Genomic DNA, 21,735 nt, shown 5'->3' with positions numbered 1-21,735 from the left:
ATGAAATCCTGCCCAGCTTTCTTAAATGATACAGTTTATTATGCGAATTTAAATACAAATCATAAAGTGTACGTAAAACAAGTGTCGAGATTGGAATTGAAATAATAATGTTATATATGAGCAGTAGAGTGGTCCAAAAACGAATTGTAATTTTTTATGGAATTCTTAAGCATTTCTTCAAATCTACAAAAAAATATTTTTTTGTTAAAAAAAATTATGTTCAGAGGTCCTTAGTGCCCCATGAAGCTTAAGTCGTATTTCATATCAGAAAAAACAACGCTTTTCTAAATTTTATTCAGAATCGTTTATATTAGGTGAATCGAGTTGACGTTTTGAATTTCAACCCCATAATATTTTTATAGGGTCCAAAATAAGCACATAAGTGAAAAATTGGGTTTCGCGAGTTATTGGTGCTAATTATTATTTTGTTAATTTTTATTTTAATATAAATTGTTTGTCATACGTAAAAAATTACTTTTTACGGATAATTAGATATTTGTATAAATTGTTTAAACAATTTATTATTGTTAATGAAAATTTTCCACTACAACTGAGTTGGCAAGACAATAATAAATTGAAGTTAAAAATCATAATTGTTTCAAAAATGAGAAAATTTTTTTATGTTATCAAAAATAACTGCTTACGCTTTTTAAAGCATTTTTTCGAAATGAAGTATTTTTACTCTTTCGCTAATGTTTAAAAAATATTAATTTAAAAAAAGGCTCTCAGTTACTATTTGAATAAAAACTTGTATTAAATATGATCCATGCATGGAGAATTGGAAGAATATGTAAAATATCTGATTCTATTTCAGAAAAATATATCTATAATAAAGAGGTTGGTTAAAAAATTGTTCTAATTTTTATTTATTTATAACGAAAAAGTTAAAGCAAAGTTAATTTTACAAAAATTATTTTCTCACATTGCTCTAAGAGAAGATAGTCATAAACAATAATAAATTATTCAAACAATTTTATTTCTTAAACTGAACTAATTATTATCTCACTTTACGTGAAAAGTACATAGAAATTTGAAAATTTCATTAAAAAAAAATGCTACTTTTTAGCATCATTTAAAGATAATATTATTCGACATAATAAGATATTGTTTAAAAATTGTTCTCTCTTATCTTTATTTATAAATTGTTTATAACCAAAAATTCAAAGCAAAGTTTTTTTTAGAATAAACCGCAATTTTTCCACATTACTATAGTATACGATAGTTCTAAACAATCATAAATTATTTAAACAATTATTTTTGTTAAATTTTATTAATTATTATCACACTTGTAGTGTAAAGTTAGCAAAAAGTGCAAAAGTTTCGAAAAAACTGTAACTTTTTAGAATTATTGAAGAGAACATTATTAAAAATGATAATAAACTGTATAAAAATTAGGTTTGTTAACTTGAAATAATTATAACTTTACTCCAATTAAAAATTAGAACATTATTGCCTTACGGTAACTGAAATGTTAAAAAAATCGAAAAAAACGCGACTTTTTAACTCGATTCACGTAAAAAATTTTTATAAACATTAATAAATTGTTTAAAAACTTGATGTAAACAGTTAATTATCAGTAGAAGATAATATTATATGTATCATAAACAATCTGTACCAGAATAAACTGAGAAAAATAATACTTAGCGCCGAAAAATAGCAAAAATTCAATTATTCCACTTATTTTGTATTCTGTAGCTAATGATGAAGAGAAATATGAATCATCAATACTCCCAATTTTGATAATTCTGAATAAAAATGATAAAAACGTATTTTTTTCTTATGGAAAATACTTGATAAATTTCATGGTACCTCTAAATATAATTTTTTTTTAAATGCATTTATTTTTGTGCTGATTTAAACAAATTTTGTGTGTGTGTGTGTGTGTGGGGAGGGGGGGGGGGTATGCATAAGAAATAGACAAAAATTCCGGACCACCCTGATGAGTAGTGAAAAGTAAAGAATCGTGAATAAAGTGTCTTAAAGTTAGGAGAACATTTCAGGTGATGTATCTGTAAAATAATAAATACATTAGACATTTCTCTTGTAGAATCTCGAACAATATTAAACTATATGGTTGAATTGAATAGGACGCGTGTAATTGAGCTGCCGATTTTTAATTGAAATCTGGACAAATATGGAAATTTAAAACGAAATCCATTGAATAAAGATTATTTGAACTGGAGAATTTAAGAATGCAGATTTACGTAAATTACGGTTTATTTTACAAGAATTTGAATCCGTCACATAAATTTAATCATTTAGTCAACGTTTGGCCACCACCGACTCAGGAAAATTTAGTTTAGTTATTTTTTTTTTAAATTCCTATTGAAAAAACTGAAAAGAATTCAGAGATGTTCCTGAATTTTTAGTGGCCGATTGAAATGATTAAAATTCGTGTGAATCGGCATTTTTAAATTTTTTGATTCAAAAAACGCCCACTTAATCGATTTTTTTTCCTCGGTTGTGTTTGTTGGTAGAAAATGGGATGTTTGAAAGAGAATTCGTGTTCGTTTGAATGCAGTGTTTGATTATTAAATAAAAAACTTTAGACTTGAGTTACATTCTTCTTAATTTCTTCCTTCTAATACCTTTTTTTCGATACTTAATATTATTACGCAATATACTTTATAAAAATTGAAGGAACACGGAGCAACTGAATCAAGTCTGAATAAAATTTTAATGCTAATAGGATTTTTTTTGTTTATGTTTATCTGGCGTTTCACGATCATTCCAAGACAAAAATTAAATTAATAGCTGTGGTCTTTTTTGAAAAAAAATATAGATTTTAGTGCTTCATTAACAAGAAATGCAAAAATTTTCATACATACAAATTATCCCTAAAGTTGTTGTTCACTAGATTTTAAAAATAAATTTAATTATTTTCTGTGACATCCCACGAATATTTAAAAACATTTTCCTAAAAGGATGTTATAATTGCTGATCAAATATAATCTCAAGGAATTTTTTTGTCTTTTCTAGGTATAATTTTTCATGGAGCCATTACAATATTTTGCATTTTTTTAAACGATTGACTGAGAATATGTACAGTTTCGCGAGATTATTATAAACAATGCTTTATTCAGTTTCTACGAATTCAATATATTTAATTTAGAAAGCTTTGGCAGATTATATTAGTATATATTCTAAAATATATTAGCACAACCGATTAAATAAATAATTAAATAATTCTAAAAACATAAGTAATCATTCCCTGAATTTATCTCTAAAGTTCATGCATTTAAATAGTAAATATAATTTTTTTTTATATTATACTTAAAATTCAATGCATATTTATGTAAAATTAATGTGGGTGCTATAATAAATTTAATTTAAATCACTCCAAATTCCTAACTTCTTAAGTAAAAATATTGATTTTTTTATGAAATAGTTTAACTTTCAAACAAAAAGATTAATTCTCTACCAAAAAAGACCTTTTATGAATTAAAAACATGAATTCTCAATCAAATAGTTAAATTTTAAATTAAAAATATCAATTTTCAACCAAAAATGGAATCCTTACATTTTTATTTGAAAAATTTCCTACCCAAATAAAAAATAAATTTTCAATCAAAATGATGAATATTTAAATGAAATTATTAATATCCAACTGGAATTAATACATTAATATAATAAAAAAAAATAACTTTATGAGAAAAGAAGTAAATTTTCAAACAAGAAGTTTTATTTCTTTTTTTAAATATGAATTTTCAACGAAAATGATAAATATTTAATCAGAATACTTCAATTTTCAAACAAAAAAGATGAATTTTCAAAAGAGAATGAATTTTTAACTATAAACAAGACAAATTCTTAAACAAATATTTGATTTTTCAACTAAAAAATATCAATTTTCAACAAAACTAATGAATTTTTAACTGAAATGCTGAATCTTCAACTGGAATAGTTGAATTTTACACCAAAGTGATGAATTCTCAAATAAAATGATGAATATTTAACAGGAAAATTGATCTTACGACAAAAAAATATGAATTTTCAACCAAAAATGAAACAGTAAGGTTTCAGTAAAAAAATTAGTTTTCTGCCAAAAAAATAATTTGAACCAAAATGATGAGTTTTCAAATAAAATTATTAGCCTTTATCAGGAATAGTTGGATTTACAAAAAAAAAATATAAATTTTCAACTAAAAAGTTTAATTCTTACAAAAAAATACAGTTTTCTAAACAAAATAGATGAATTTTCAACCAAATAGCTGAAATTTCAACTAGAAAAGGTCAATTCTCAAACAAAAAGTTGAATTTTAAACTAAAAAAGATCAGTTTTCAACCGAAAATGAATGTACGATTTTCAGTTAAAAAATTAATTTAAAAAAATGATGAATTTTCAATTAAAATTATGACTCTCTAACTGAAATATTCGAATTTTAAACCAAAAAGTTAAAGTTTGAACTAAAATAATTATTCATGACTAGAATAATTGAATCTTCAACCAAAAGTATCAATTTTCAAACAAGAAGATTAATTTATAACAAAAAGGATAAATTTTTTAATTAAAAAGATAATGTTTAACCAAATATATAATTTTTTAAAACTAAAATGATGGATTATTCAATTGGAATAGTTACAGTTTTAGTGTTAAAAAATTAGCACCGACATATAATATAATTTTCAACAAAGCAGTTAAAGTTTCAAGAGGAATAGAGTTTTTAAGAAAACAGTTAAATAAAGTAATATAAAGCTACTCTAACAAATAAAAAATCATCGTTATTCAATTTTATATTGCAATTTAAACAAAAAAGTCACGCTTTCGAAGAAATTTCCTGATTTAAAAAAAATGTCCCTCTTTTATTTGAAATACAAAAATCGATTTTTTGTATGTTTATTTTAAAATATTTGTAAGATGGTACCACTTTCGGGAAATTACTTAAAATAAAAAATGTACTTTTTACAAAAATATTCCATTCGAATATTTATGTTATTGATTTCGATTATTTTTTAGCAAGACGATAAGAAAATCAAGCGAAAAAAAATCTCGGCATCATTTGCTCTGTCATTTAAGGGAAATTTTTATATCTGAAGTTAAATAAATAGAAAAATGGACTTTTTCCAAAAACAACTGAAACGCTTTTTAAAATTGTTATCTCTAAATATTCACACGATGTCAAAGAAACACAATAAATAACACAAATATCAAGTGAAAAAAAAAAAATAATTTTGCAACTTTTATCATATCTTCATTTTATAAAACTTAAAATACTAAAATCGGCATTCTTAAAAAAAAGGGCATCAAAGATTAATTTAATCTTCATCCTGAAATAAATGTTCGTGAGATGACCGACAATCATAATAAAAAAATGTTAAAAATGCCATCAGCATTAAATTTGAATTCAGACTTGGTTCAGTCGCACCGCGGAAAGTATTATTATTTTTACACGCATACAGAGCAACAAAATTCTTTCTTCAAAAACGTGTAACGCTGTATTCAGTCGGTTACATTGTATAAAACGTAAAAAGATCGATGCGTATTAGTAAGTGCATTTCAGGTACCAAATGTCGCGTACCGATCGTGATTTAGGTTCTTAGCAGCTGTTTTCATACTGATTGTACGTAATTCATTGAAAAATAAAATCTAATACTTCGGCCAATGAATTAAAGGTTTTAACATATTTTTCTAAATGCATGACATTAGTTTTCGCGATAATAATCCTAGATAATGTACATAATTTATTAAAGTAGATACAGTTAAATACATACAGATTGAGAACTGGTTAGGAACTCAATTGAAAATTAGCGATTAAATTCATTGTGAATCATACATGTACGGATCGACGATTCGTTTCCGGTCCGTTCTGATCAATCCTTGGAATTGGACTTGATTTTACAAGTGTTGTGACTTGTGTGCTGCTGTACTCACTGATTTTATGAAACCTCCACACCACTACAGAAAACAGTAGTAGGCGATCGATCGAGCAATTATTCAGTTTTTCAGCAAATCGGTCAAATGAGTCATTCTCTTTGGACACTAAGGCCAATCTTTGAGTATTTTATTATGCCTCGCTTTCAGTTGGTCCCTCTTCTTCCATTATCGGTACTATTAAATTGTCCTTTGACATGAGGTTGTACTTTGTTACAAAAGCCGTAAATCTGCAAGTAGATACAAATGAGCTGGTAACATTACAGGTTCTCTATTCAAATTTTGGAGAGAAAAAAATCCCTGAGAATTTCAGGGTTTTTACAGGCATCTCAAAATCATTCCTGGTATAATTTTTCATAGTATGAAACCATCCTGGAAGCATATTTTCTGACAATTCCAGGTTTTTCCCACAGTACTGAGACATTCAAATATTTCGCATTATTTAAAAAAATGAACTCGGAATGTGTAATGCAATTTCGTGAATTTATTCAAAATACATTTCTTTACGGATTCTAAGGACTCAATTAATATTGTTAATTTAGAAAGCTTTGAGGAATTTATTTTACAAGATATTCCTAAATATATTAGCAGAATCGATTAATTAAATACTTGAATAATAGCAAAACCATAACAAATGATTTTTTTTATTTGTCTCTAAAGTACCAAATAGTTGAATATTCACCTTAAAAATATCAGTTTTTAGACCAAAATGGAATAGTTTAATTTTCAGTTACAGGGTGGCCGCTTTAATCGACGAAGTAAATTTCCGGTAATTTGCTGGTTCGTAAACATTTTTCACTGTTAATAAAATTTAAAAAATGGAACACTAGAGCTAAAAAATTTTCCACTTGAGGAAAAAAACTGAGCTGCAAATGAAAGCACTCAAAGTGGAACTGTTAAATTTTGAACTTTTAAAATTGAAAACTTTTTAATTAAAAAATGTATTCAAATGCTCAATAATTTACGCGCATAAAATTAAAGGTACTAACATTCTTCAATATAAAAAAATATAAATCCACGTTATCATTTTCAATGCTCTAAATTGAAAAATCAATCAATGAACTTTAAAATTTTTTAAATGATAAAATTTTGAGGAATTTTAAGCCAGAAACATTCAATATTGAAAAATTGAAAAAAAATTTACTGAATACTTCTTAAATTAGAAATTCAATTCTTTTCTTTTTAAATAATTTAAACATTCTTGGAAAGCTTCAAAATTTTCTTTTAAAATCTTGAGAAATCTAGAAGTTACTTTAAATTGGTTTTAAATTTTTTATTATTTTGAAAATTTTTTCAGAACTTCCACATATCTGTCAAAATGAATTCAATTTTTTTGACAATTTTCAGAAAATCCTGAAAATGTTAGAACATTTCTTTACAATTTGGATGTATAAATAACAATTGAACATTTATTACTTGTAGACGAAATTTGAGTAATTATAAGAGATATGTAGAAGTTTTGAAAAGATTCAAACTTAATGTAAAACTTGAAATAATAGCCTAATATAAAACAAAATGTAGATTTTTGCAGATTAAAAGAAAAAATTAGATTCTTTTCAAGGATTGTGAAAGGCTTCAAAAGAATAAAAACATTTTCCTAAGATTTCTAGAAAAATTAAAAATAACTTTTTATTTTGAAAATTTAGTCTAGGAAAATATTTAAAAAGTTTTTCAAAGATTTAAACAAAATTTTCAAAAAAGATTCTAGAAGATTTTAAGAAAACTTTCTAAAATTTGCATGACAATTTTTTATCTTTTTAAAACTCCTAAATATCTCTTAAAACTACTAATTTTTTTTTTACAAATGTTAATTTGTAAATTATACATTAATATAAAAAAAATTTACTTACAAATTTAGCATTTTTCAAATACAACAATTAAAATGGTTACGTTCAAAGTTTAAAGGCTCTTCGAAATGTTTAAGGTTCCAGATTGTCTATGTTAAACAATTCAATTAAAGGTTCTTCACTTTTAAATATTTGGTTTCAATTTACGTGGCTTAAATAAAAATTCAAATATTTCTAAATATCAGATAATTAAACTTTTTTTAAATTAACAATTTCAAATTGAATGGGTTAAAAATTGAATACTTTAGACTGAAACAATATTTTAAGTTTAATAAAATCCTTTAATTAAGAATATATTATTATGAAGTTATTTTAAGTTGAAAATAGTTTATAAACTTTCAGTCACACGTTCACATTTGTTCAATGACTAAGACTTTTATAATTGCAACCATTTAAGTTTTAACGTTAAAATCTGAAAATTCTTAAATTTTGAACTGGTTTAAAATCGTTTTGTAAACTCGGTTTTGTTCACTTTTTATTACTTAAAGTACAGATAAGTAAATTTTTTGAATTTATTTATTAAATAAAAATGTTTTTCATCCAAAATTTTCAACATCAAAGGCTTTTATTTTTTATTTTTTCAAATATTTAAGAAAGCATTTAAAAATTCTTTGAATTGCAAATGTAAGCTTAGAAATCAAAATTTTTAATGGAAAATTTGTAAAGTAAACAAATTTTGAATTACGCTTTGTAAGCTAAATAATAGCATAATTGAAAATAATAACAATTCCACTAATTATTTAAAAACTGTTAAAATCGAAGGTGGACGAATTTTTTTGTACAAATTTGTAAAATTCCCCGTCAAAACAAAATTCACTGTCATTTCCCGTTTTCTTCCGGGCTCAAAAAATTCCCGGTTTCCCGGTACAAAGGCCACCATGAGTTAAAATAATTTATTTTACAGATACACAAATTCAACCAAACTGATCAATTTTCAATTAAAATTATGAATCTTCAGCTGCCATAGATCAATATTAAACCAAAAACATGAATTTTTAACAGAAGAATTTAAGTTTCAACCAAGTAGTTTTATTTTCCACCAAAAAGATGAACTTTGAAACAAAATGATGAATATTGAACTGGAATAATTCGATTTCTAGCGAAAAAATAAACTTTCAAGCAAGAAGTTTATTTTTCCATAAAAAAAAATACTATTTTCCAACAAATAACATAAATTTTCAAAAAAATAGTTAAATTTACTACTCAATTGAGAAAAATTAATTAAAAAAAAAAAAGAATTTTCAACAAAACAGTTTAATCTTTAATCATCTTGATTAATTTTCTACTAAAATTATGAATCTTTGACTGAGTTAAATTTTCAACCAAAAAAATTAGAATAGTTAAATTTTTAGTACAAAAAATTTTTAAAAAATAAAATATTTAATCTTAAAACGAAATAATGGCATTTTCAACAAAAAAGATAAATTTTCGAATAAAATGATGAACACTTAACTAGAATATTTGAATTTTTAACGAGAAACATGAATTATTTAACAAGAACAATTTTTATCCAAAAATGGATTAGATAAATTGACAAAAAAACAAAAACAAGTTTTAAACAAATTGATGAATTATGAACTAAAATAATAAATCTGTAACTGGAATAGTAGGTTTTTAAAACAAAAACATACATTTTTAACAAAGAAGATTAATTTTTACCAGAAAGATCTTTTTTCCACAAAATATAGAATATAAAAATATTCAAAGTGATGAATTTGCACCCAAAATAACAAATCTTTGACTGAAATTGTTAAATTTTAAACCAAAAAGTTGAATTTTTAATTAAAATTATAAATCTTTAACTGTAATAGTTGAATTATCAAACAAGAAGATTAACTTCTAGAAAAATAAAAAAAAACGAAATTTCAAATAAAAAAGACCAATTGTCAAGAAAAAATTAAATATAGTTAAATTTTAAGAAGAAAAATCAATGTACACCGGAGATGAATTTTTAGATAAATGATAGATTTTTTGAAAAACATTAATTTAATATTAACGTTTAAAAAATAATAATTTTCATATTTTTATAATATTCATATTTTTAATTTAAAAATAATAATTTATTTTCCACTAAACTGATGAATTTTTCAATAAAATGGTGAATCTTCAACGAGAATATTTAAGTTTTAAACTAAACAAAAAAAAATTTTCATCTAAAATGACGAACCTTTAACTACAATAGTTGAATTTCCAAGGAAAAAGATGAATTTTCAACCAACAAGATTAATATGTACTAAAATAATAAAAATTTCCTTCAATATACTTGAATTTTTAGATAAAAAATATAAATTGTCCACCAAAAATGAAATAGTAAAATTTTCACTTGAAAAAACTAATTTTCAACCAAAGAGATGAATTCCCATATAAAATGATAAAATATTCAATAACATTTTCCTTTAAAAAAACTTATTTTCGACATAAAAAATTTATTAACAACAAAATAGTTAAAGTTTTAACAGTAAAAAAATTATTTTCAGCCAAGGAAAAATCAAATTTTCAATTAAAATTATGAACGAAAAATGTAGTCGTTAATATTTCAACAAAAAAAGATTCTATTTTTTTTTATTTTAACTGATAACAGGTCAACTTTCAGCCAAAATTTAAATGGTTACATTTTCAGTTAAAAAAAAAGAATTTCAAACTCACGAAAAAAATACCTGACTTTAAAAAAAATTTCCTGAAATTTCCAAGCTTGTCCAGATACATAAAAATTTCCTGACAATTCCAGGTTTTTCATTTACGGTGGATACCCTGGGAATATGTATACAATTTTGGGAATTTATTATAAATAATTTATATAACTGGTTTTTTTTCATTCGCGAAAGTAACTTTATTAAAGAATAAATAATTTCTTAATCGTGCAAGTTCCACCAGAAAAGACAAATTTTCAACTAAAAAAAAAAAATATATTTTTAACAAAAAACTGAATAAGAACATTTTCTGTTTAAAAAAAATTAATCTGTAGCTAGAGACGAATTTCCCACTAAAATGAAAGAATGTTCAACTGGATTAGTTCAATTTTCAGTCAAAAAATTACTTTTCAAACAAAAGTAAAAACGATTTTTTTTAACAAAATCGTTCAATTTTCAGCCAGAGATGAATTTTCAATTTAAATGTGGAATTTTCAACTAAAAATATGGTTTTACGACCAAGAATAATATTATTCTTCCAGCAAAAAAGACAAATTTTCAACAAAATGCATGAATTTTCCACTAAAAAATTGAACTTTTAACCGGAAATTGAATAGGTAAATTATGAGTTAGAAAATAATTTTCAATTAAATACAAAAATAGTTTTTCCAAAAATCATAGGACCAATTTTTAAAAATGTTATCTCTAAATATTCATATGATGGCAAAGAAACATAATAAATACAAATACCCAGTGAAAAAAATTAGGCCACATTTACTGTCTCCTCCCCCCTCCCGAAACATCAGTGAAAAAATTATTTTTCAACCAAAAGAAAGAACAAATATTCAACAAATTTTTTAATTGCAATTAAAATGTTGAAATTTCAACAAGAAATGAATTTTTAACAAACGAGTTTTGAGATGGATTTCTGACAAAAAATAATATTCTTTCAACAACAAAAAAACAATAAATTTTTAATAAAATGCATAAATGAATGATAGAATATTCAACTGGATTATTTAAATTTTCAGTAAAAACATTTTTCAATAAAAAAAAAACACAAATTTTCAACCAAACAGATGAATTTTCAATTAAAATAATGAGTTTATGTTACAAAAAATGAATTTCTATGAAAAGAACTTAACTGAACTGTGGAAATTTCAAACAAAAAGATGAATTTTCAACTAAATACATGCAGGTTTAATAAAATAATTGAATTTACAGCAAAAACAAAAGTATACTTTTACACAAAAATAGAATAGTTAGATTTTTCGTTAGAAAGATTAATTACCTACAAAAACAAGAGTTTTCAAAAAAGTATTTAAATCCAGTAATATAAAGTTACTTTTAAAAAGGAAAAAAAGATTTTTAAATAATTGTGTATTACAATCTTCTTTTCTTGGGTTTCCAGGCGAGTAGATAGCATGCATTAATATCTGAGATTAAAGTATTGAAAGGTGTTGCATAAAAATCAAGGTGTTACCTTCGACAAAGGAAGGTCTCATTTTCAAATTCGTCAAATATTGTTCGATGATGGAAATATGCGTGTGAAAAAATTCGGTAAACTCTACGACAAACAGAGCCGAGTTTAGCGACTGAAGATTCCTTAATGCTTACTCTGAAATGGAAAAAAAATACAATCATTAGTAAGAATTCGATTTTAAAGAATTTTATTAAAACTTTTTTTCAAATCTGTAAATTAATTTGAAAATGTGAGGTCCTGAACGGGCAAAAATTGGCGAGATTTGCATATCATAAACATGGTGGCCGCTAAATATAACTTTCAAAATGCCCTGAATTTTCACTGATAAATTTTTCATTTAATATTAATAAATTCAAATTAATTCATTTCAAAGAAAAAAGATTACTTCTCTACCATAAAAGATGAGTTTTCAATCCAAAAGGCCGAATTTTCTGTTCAAATAGACGAATTTTCAACAAAATACTTGAACTAAAATATGATTTTTTTTAGGAAAGACGTATATTGTCAAACTAAATAGTTAAATTTTCTAGCAAAGATTTAAATTTGGTTGAATTCTTCAGCAAATAGTTGAATTTTTAACCTACAAAAAATGTAATGGTTGATATTATCTCAGAAAAAAAAATTATATCAAAAGACATGAATTATAAAATCAAAAGAGACAAATTAAATCCAAGATAATTTTTTACCAAAAAATGAATAAGAAACCAAATACATTAATTTTCAAAAAAAATAATTGAATTTTCAACCAGAAAATATCAATTTTAAACTACAAAAGAAAAAGTCAGGTTGTCAGTTAAACAAATTGATTTTTAAAGAAACATTCAATAAAAAAGTTGAATTTTCAACCAAAAAAATAAATTTTTTAACAAAGTAGTTAAATTTTTACCCAATTAGTTAAATTTTTTACCAGAGATACATTTTAAATTAAAATGATTCATTTTAAAAATAAAAATAAATGATATTTTAACAAACTTTAAACTAATTGCAATTTTATCAGAAAAAAATTCTACTAAAACAGAGGAAATTTTGAACCAAAACGAGGAAATAAAAAAAAGTTGAATTTTCAACAAAAAGTTATTTTCTACCACAATAGTTGATTTTTAGACACTAAAAGACGAACTTTCTGCGAACTTTATTTCAAATGGATGAATTTCGGAAAAATTCGTTAATTGTTCAACCAAATAATAAACTTTTTAACTAAAAATATTATTTCTGTCAAAAATATTCTTTCTTTAAACCATTCAATTTGAAATTTTTTAATTAAGAAAAAGAACAATTATTTGATAACTAGAAATATCTGACAGTTCATTTAAAATGAGTATTCACAAATTGAATATTAAAAAAAAAACTAAACTTGGAACGTTACAATTGTAATTGTTATATTAAAAAAAATTAATTTGTAAGTCAAATTGTTAAATTTTTACGTATAACTAACCATTCAACACCTATAATTCTTAGAAAAATTCGAGTGAATTGGAAATATTTACAAGATTCAGAAAAATTCAACAATCAACTAAAAATTTCAAATGATTTTAAATGATTTAAATAATTCCAAATAATCAACGGCCTAATTTAGAAACTTTAATTTAATTTTTTAATTTTATAAACTCTAATTTAGAAATATAGGTATTGGCAGATTTCAAACAAAAAATCTAGAAGCTTTTTAAAAAGTTTAAAAGGCTTTAGAAGAATAAAAAACATTTTATAAGAAAATTGATGATTTTTTACTTTGAAATTTTTTTTGAAAGAAAATATTTAAAAAGATCGAGAAAAGTTTACAAAATTATCAAAAATTAATGTGGAAAATTTGAAGAAATTTTTGTTCTTCAACTAGATTTTTAAAAAAATGAGGAAAAATTCAAATCATTTTAAAATAGGTTTAGAGGTTCTGAGACTGTTTTTTAAATAATTTAAAATTTTAAAAGATATAAAACATGCAGATGTTTCAAGAGTTTGAAGTAAAATCTTGAAGCAATTTAAAGTTTTAAAAAGATTTCAAATTAAAATAATATAGCTTTTAATTTAAATGAATGTAATCGTTCCATTTTTAATACTTCTAGCTTACAATTGCTTAAAATGATATAATTTTAAACATGTTTAAATTCATTGATAAATTCTTTAATTTACAGCATGGCAAATGATAAGGTCGATTTATATTTTTTGGAAATGAATCTAAATCTTTGAACTCTATAATTTTTAACAGTTCAACATATTTAATTTCGCATTTAATTGAAAATTCTTCAGTGGAAAAGTGTGCGTATTTTTCATTTTATACGTGTAAAGTATTGAGCTTCTGAATACAAAATTTTTGAATTAAAAAATTTTAAACTTTAGTTTTTAAAGTTTAAAATTCAAGAGTTCCACTTTGAGTGCTTTAATTTGCAGCTCAGTTGTTATTACTTAAAATCAGGAGAATGGCTCCCCTATAAAGACCTGTAGAATAAATGTGACATGGAAAATACAAATTTCATTTATTTTAATTTATAAAATACTTGCTTTGCATATTTATCTCAAAAGAATATTTTCTAGCATATTAAATGTCCATTAAATTAATAAGTAAGAATGAAAAGTGGAAAAAAATTATAAACTTTGAAAATTGTATATTTGAATTTTATTTAAATTTATAATGATTATTAAAAATTAAAACTCACGCTTAATTGAACTAAACTATACAAAATACTATTTCTTTTTAAGGTTAGAAAATAATTTACTTTCTTTCATTATAAGAAAGCTATAAAAACTAATTCTGCTATAAAAAATATCTATTTTTACAAATATTTCGAATCTTTCTAACGCTTTATATTAGAAAGAATAGGATTTATGGAGTAAATAAATATTGATAAAGTCGTAGACTAAAATTTGTATCAGTCAACTATACCTTTAAAAACGTTAATATTATTGAAAATTAATGTTACCAATAATTTGCCTTAAAAACAGTTTAATTGAATATTTTACTCATTATCTCTCGTTTAAATTTTAACTTTTTTTTAGTGCAACACTTATTTAATAATTATTTTAAAAGTAAACTAAAAAGATTGCGATCTTTAAAAAAAGTTGTAACGAACTAAACATTTTTTCAACTTTTTTGATAAGGACTTTAATTAATTATTTTATTAATATAATTGAACATTTATGTTACTAATAGTTTCAGTTAAAACATGTTTTATTGCAATAAAATGCGTTAAGAAAACAACAGTTTATTTGCATATTTTATTCATTATCTCTCATTTCAATTAAAAATTTGTGTATAGTGTAACACTTCATTGTTAATTATTTGCAAAGTGAACGAAAATATTGCAATCTTTAAAAAAATTTGTAACGAATTAAAATTTAGTATAATTTTTTGATCATAACTTTTATGAATTATTTTATTAATATTATTGAAAATTCATGTTATCAATAATTTTCGTTAAAAAAATAGATAACAGTTTTACTTTATATATCTCGCTGAAATTAAAGATTTTTCTTGTAGTGCAACACTTGTCAATTATTTTCAAAATGAACAAAAAAGATTGCGATCTTTCAACACAATTCAAAGAAATTTAAAGTGCTTTCGAAATTTTTTGATAATATTTTTAATATATTATGTTATTAATATTATTGAAAATTCATGTTAACAATCATTTAACAAAAATAAAACATTTTTCATAATGTGCAAAACTTTTTTGTCAATTGTTTTCAGTGAAGAAAAAATATTGAGATCTTTAAAAACAATTTTATTGACTCTCAACTGTTTTGAAATTTTATTATAACAACTTCAATATATTGTTTTATGAAGATTAATTGAATAAATTGAAAAATAATTCAGATAAAAATATGTACCATTCCATTTGGTTCTCATAATAGCTCTTTGAAAGATTGCACTTTTTCACAAAAATTCATGTAATCAGAATTGCAAATCTAAATAAAATATTAATAAAATTTCGGTATAAAAGCTTTAAAACATAATCATAAAGCAACAACAAAACATCGAAAAATTCCGTTCTTATAATTAAAAAATCACAAAATTTCACATTTATGCCACATTCCCCATACATTTGAATAATTTTCGGCCACTTTCATTTCAGAGTGTCACGGGGCTGCTTCAAATAGAAAAATGTCAAGTTGAGTACGATTTAAAAATTTTTACTAACCGTGAAAAAAGGTTTGTGAACCAGAAAAAAACCGTGAAATGACCGGAAATATTTTTCTTTGATTAAAACGGCCACCCTGAAATACCATTTTCATTATTTTGTATCGTATTTTTGCATACCTGCTTGGGAAATATTTATTGCTGTTTAATAAACAGGCAGCTCCGTCCAAAGTGTGCCGGGTGTAATCAATGGCTGGGCATTCTTTGGGTGTTTTGTGAGCTGCACATAAAAATATCCACTGTTCGGTGGCGGTCATCTGTGTACAGGCGTTTGGATGGCATTCTTCTTGTAGTCTAACTGCTAGTCCGTTCAATTCCATACAGAATTGTCTGAGATGTTCATATTTCCAAACTCCTTCGTCCTGAGCTTCTGGCATGCTAAGAATTAAATCGATACTTGATGGGTCTTTCCTTATCATCTGCTGAATATATTGCTGCACGGCCAGCGTGCTGTCCATTTCTTCGAAAGGTTCGTCGGGCCATCTGCAGAAGTCCTGCAAGAATAAGGCGTTTCATATAGGTCTTAGGACAGGGTCTCCATAATCCACAGGTGCAGCTTGACCCAGGACCGCTCGGCCTTTTTCAAGATCTTCCAATATTTTCGACGGGAAACTGAGAGGAAATTTATGACCCCTTTCAAAAAAAATCCCAGTTACAAGGCCTCGGAGAACCCTTTTTTCTGGTATAACTTGACCAGGCTTGAAATAAAAATTATTTTATTGAAGGGCATGTGATACTTGGACAATTGTCGATTTTACCAGTTTTAGGTTCCCCGGGTTTTTTTTTTTCTAGAATAATAAACATTTTGTCTTAAAAATTTGGGAAATGATAGCGAACATGCTAACGGACGTCCCCATACACTTTTTTTGTGGGTTAATTCAAAAAAGTTTTAATTTAGCAAAATGTGATTAATTTGCAAAGCGCTTAGGAATTAGTATCGATTTTTTCAGTCTTACATTCCCACGGCTTTTTTTCCTAGAATAAGAAATATTTTGTCTTCAAAATATGGGAAATGATAGCGAAAATGCTAATTGACGTCCCCGCACACTTTTTTGTGTGTGTTTTTTTTTTTTTTTAATTTTGATATTGCTAACAGCGTGTGTATATATTTCGAGGTTATGTGTGTTGCAATTCTCCCGAGCATTACTTCCAAACTACACAATATTTTTGGTAGAAAACTTTGGACTTACAAATAATCATAGTAACTAATCTCCCGGAACTGACTAAAATAATAAAATATTTCTTTGTAATGAATTTTTAACTAAACTGATGAATCTTCAACTGGAATAGTTGAATTTTAAACCAAAAAGGATGAATTTTCAATCAAGAAGATTAATTTATACAAAAAGACGAATTTTCTACTAAAAAATTTTTTCCATCAGAAATTGAATGGTTAAATTTTGAGTTAAAAAAATTCCTATTAAATCAACGAGATGATTTTTCAAACTAAAATAATGAAATATTTAATTAAATAGTTACATTTTATTAGTCTAAAAAAATTACAAAAAAAAACGAAAAATAGTTGAATTTTCATTAAAAAAATTATAATTTACAGCTAAAAATATAAAGTTTGAAATAAAATTATGATATTTCAATGACAAAAGATGTTAAATTTAATCAATTTTGATTGAATTAGTTCATTTCAACTAAAAAACAACTTTTCAAATTGAGTTGAATTTTTAACCAAAAATATTAATTTTCTACCATAAATACGATAAATTTTCAACAAAAAATAGGGTAGTTTAATTTTCAGTTAAAAAATTAATTACAAAGAAAATGAATTTTCAACAAAACTGTTAAATACAACGATATAAAACTGCTTTTACAAATTACGAATTAATTTTGATTAAAATTCCCTGTCAATTTCACATTTTCCGGGTAGGAAGTATCGAAAAAATTTAATATTAATAATAATTTTTCCCAACACCAATGGCTACAAAATTTTTATTTCTAACACTTGTGCTAAAAATAATTAAATATATGTATGTAATTCTATAATAGATTAAGGGAAAAAACATTACACAAAGACAACACCATTTATATTTCGACAGTGAAATACTTCAGTGATTTTCTGACATAAAATATCAAAATGGAAAAATTTAACAAATCTCAACCAATGTGTTAGATTTAAGTAACAGATAAACATAATAATAATCCAGTACTACATTTATAATGATCAAACTTAGGACTTTGATTATAAATTCTCTTCCTGAGTAAAAACTTCTTTATAACTGAATTAAACCAGTTTCAAAATGGTTATCAACTGGAAATAGAGTTGGATCATGTTAAAAATAGCATCATATATGATAAACGGTCATTTCTCTACAAACAGAATATTTTATTGAACCGCAAATAATCCCAATATTGATTTTCAATAAATCTATTATCCGCGAAGATGTCAATTTTTGTGGAAATGTTTACGCGTTAGTATGTTGAAAGATTAAAAACATATGTATTTTGTACACAATAAATAATTAGTTTAAATAGATGAGTGTTAAAAAAATTATATTAATTTCATTCATACATTTTTTTACTAGTTCAATTATTTTTGGTTTAGCTTTATAAAGTAATAATTAAATAAATTATTTATTTAGCATCAAAATGAAATGCAATTTCTTCTAAACTATTTTATGTACCAAAAGAGCATACAAAAATTCACATATCAAAATTAGACTTCCAAACTACTCCCTCTCCGGCTCATTGAAGATGAATGTAGAATAAGAAAAAAGAGGGAGAAAAAATTACAATTTAGTATTCCTTTTTGTTAACTAATAAAAAAGAATTCAGAAACGGAAATTCTTTTGGATTTCATTGGGAAAAATGAGATTTACCCTATTCTTCATTATTATTTATAGAATAAAAACAGTTATTCAAATTTATATTTTTAGAATTTTAAAAACAGACTGTAGCTTCATGTGTGTTCAAAATTGAAACAAAACAATTTAGAATATCAACACATAAAATTATTAAATTTAAAATTGATTAAAATTAGAACCAAGCAATATAGAATATTTAAATAAAAAATTATTAAATTAAAAGAAAGGAAAAAGCTTTAGTTTGAAGTCCTCAAAGTGTAAACTGTTTTAGAAATGCGCATTAAAAACTATCATTTTTAAATTGAAATTATAGAGATTTTAAAGATAAATTTTTTATCAATAAGTATATCATATCATATAATATCAAATGAGATTCCGAGTGATTGGACACATTTTTGCCAAAAATGTACTATCTATTAAAAATAATCACTGAAATTTTCACCGTTCATAATTGAAGAATTTAGAAAATTTCCAGAAATATTGTGAAAAATGATTAATTATTACTATTAAACTAATTTTCTTTTTGAATCAATCACTAGTTTTAATTAAAAACTGTTGAATTATTTAAGATTAATGTGCATACATAATTAATTCAGAAATAAAGTGAATAATTCAGAAACAGAAATAGTTTGACTTTCATCTGAAAAATAAGATTTACACCATTTTTCATTATGTTTTTCATTCTTTTTATTATAAAAAACAAATAGTGCTTCAATTTGATATTCTAGGAATTAAAAACTCACAGTTTTGTATGTTTAAAATCGAAACTAAACAATTTAGAACATCAAAAACTACCAAGGTTTTTAATGTATGATTTTTCGATTATGATAAATTAAATATTGAAATTGTACAGGTATTTTTATTATTTGAATTTGTAGCTACAACATGGTAAAATTTGAAGCTCGAAACCTCCAAAAATGAACAAATTTCAAACCAATAATTTTCGTATTTAGGCTTTTGAAGGGAAAAAACTTTAGTTTAAAAACTTCAAAGATTAAACTGTTTTAGAAATGTGCGCGAAAAACTATAATTTTAAATTAAAATCATAGAAATTTAAAAAATAAATATATTATTATTAAGTACCATATCATGTAGTATCAAGTGAGATTCAAAGTGATCGGATAGATTTTTACCAACAAATGTAATGTCTGTCAAAAATAAATCACTGCCACTTTCACAGTTCAAAATTGAAGAATTTTAAATATTGTGAAAACTAGTAATTACAATTATTAAATTAAGTTTTTTTTATCTAGAATTAATTATTATTGCGAATAAAAAAACGGTTTATTATTAAAGATTAACGTATGTACATAATTCATTTAGAAATAAAGTAAATAATTGAGAAATTATTTTGGATTTTATCGATAAAAATAAAACTAACAGCATTTTTCTTCATCCTGGGTAATTTTTATGACAAAAATCTCTGAAACTCGGAATATATAAAGAATATTTTTTTTTAACTTAGTTTGATATAAGTAATGAAATGAAAAGTTACATTGGTTCTTTTTTGTGTCAATCAAAACAATCTAAATTACTCAAGTAAACAATCTTTTAAAAGTATCATATTTGATATTCAATTATGCAGAATTTTTCAGCTAATTCAGATTTGACTAAAGTCATAATGATAATCGCGCAAACAGCCGCTTTTCTTCGAACTGTCAAAATTTGTTGTGATCCCTAGCAGCTAGGATTTCAATTTGCAAGCATAATTTTTATGCCAAAAAAAATATCGATAACATCTTAATACGATCTTGAATTATGATCATGGATTAATTCATATTAAAAGAACAGAAATACTTTTACGAGGCGTTCATTGATTTTCATGGGACGGTGACAGGGGACTTGATTGCTTTATTACTTATTATTTCAAAGCTGTAGTTGATGCAGGTGCAATTTTTACAACAGACAATGATTAAATAGAGTGCATAGTTATTTCATCTATATTTTAAGCTTATTTTGATTTGTTTTTTACTAACCTTTGCCTTCGTTCCGGGCCTGTTTCTTCTCAAGATTGTGGATCCTTCCGCCATCTTCATTTTGCCAGTTGTTGCACTCGACCCACGAGCATATAATGGGAATAGAGTGGTAGACTCAGGACGATTTCGACTTTCATTTGTTAGTTCAGTGTACATTCACTTGTGGCGCTGTTTATTGTTTTCCGAAGATCAGGTTGAAATTTTTTTAATTATTTGAAAAAATGAATTTATTCTAAAAATTGAAGTAATATCTAATTTACAATTATACGTTAGATTATTAATTCTTTTAGAGTATATAGCAGCTACATTTATCTACTTTATCGACAGAAGATTAAAAGATCTCTGTGATAAGGGTATGTGACACTTATCCGTTTTTTACCTTACCGACGTTTTTTCGTTCATATCAATTCCGCACAAAATGTGATATTGAGCTGAAAGTCTGAGAAAATAATGAAAAGGGACTAAAGAAACGCTTATGTGCTAATAAATTTTCACAAATATTAAAAAACGTTTCCAACAATTATTTTGTGGTTGTTGTAAAAATTTATTAGTACATGAACGTTCCTTAGCGCCTTTTCATTATTTTCCCAAACTTTCAGCTCGATATCTCATTTTGTGTGGAATTGGCTTGATCCAAAATAACATGTCGGTAAAGTAGGAGTCGGATTAGTGTTTTTGTTCTTCTCTGATGATAAATAATAAATCAATTTGAAAATTAGGAAGAAAAAAATAGTAAACCATTTCATTTACAATTTAAGTGCAAATTTTATTCCCATGTTAAAAGAAAAATAGATTTCTTTTAAATAAATTGTATACCTAAAATTTAATTACCTTAAGTACTAATTTTAGAAGCTTGATAATTGTTTTTCACACGTATTTACGACTCTAAAAGGTATAAGGAATATCTTTTTTGTAAATAAAATATAGTAAAGAAATATGAATTCTAAAAGACAGGAATTTCGTTAAAATTGTATGAATG

At 24.4% G+C, this 21,735-nt stretch overlaps 1 protein-coding gene across 1 annotated transcript; it reads right to left on the bottom strand.

The window, feature by feature from the left end:
- Positions 1–4,926: 4,926 nt before the first annotated feature.
- LOC117179034 (MOB kinase activator-like 4) lies at positions 4,927–20,834 on the bottom strand. Its single transcript, XM_033370657.1, has 4 exons — positions 20,757–20,834; positions 16,085–16,458; positions 11,833–11,967; positions 4,927–6,102 (listed from the first exon to the last, which is right to left on the bottom strand). Exons 1-4 carry the CDS (start codon positions 20,814–20,816, stop codon positions 6,006–6,008), a joined length of 666 nt encoding a protein of 221 aa, XP_033226548.1. The 5' UTR covers positions 20,817–20,834; the 3' UTR covers positions 4,927–6,005.
- Between the last annotated feature and the right edge of the window lie 901 nt (positions 20,835–21,735).

The sequence above is a fragment of the Belonocnema kinseyi genome, chromosome 8 (assembly GCF_010883055.1).
Source record: "Belonocnema kinseyi isolate 2016_QV_RU_SX_M_011 chromosome 8, B_treatae_v1, whole genome shotgun sequence".
NCBI classification, from domain to species: domain Eukaryota; kingdom Metazoa; phylum Arthropoda; class Insecta; order Hymenoptera; family Cynipidae; genus Belonocnema; species Belonocnema kinseyi.
The sequence above is the reverse complement of the archived record's forward strand: the minus strand, read 5'-3'. Positions and strand labels throughout refer to the sequence as shown.

Excerpts from the sequence above, each read along its gene's own strand:
- LOC117179034 (XM_033370657.1), bottom strand. The coding sequence starts at position 20,816 with ATGAAGATGGCGGAAGGATCCACAATCTTGAGAAGAAACAGGCCCGGA. Across the intron at positions 11,968-16,084 it reads AATAAATATTTCCCAAGCAG|AGTAAGCATTAAGGAATCTT; the intron begins GTATGCAAAAAT and ends TTTCCATTTCAG. Across the intron at positions 6,103-11,832 it reads GAGACCTTCCTTTGTCGAAG|ATTTACGGCTTTTGTAACAA; the intron begins GTAACACCTTGA and ends ATCTACTTGCAG.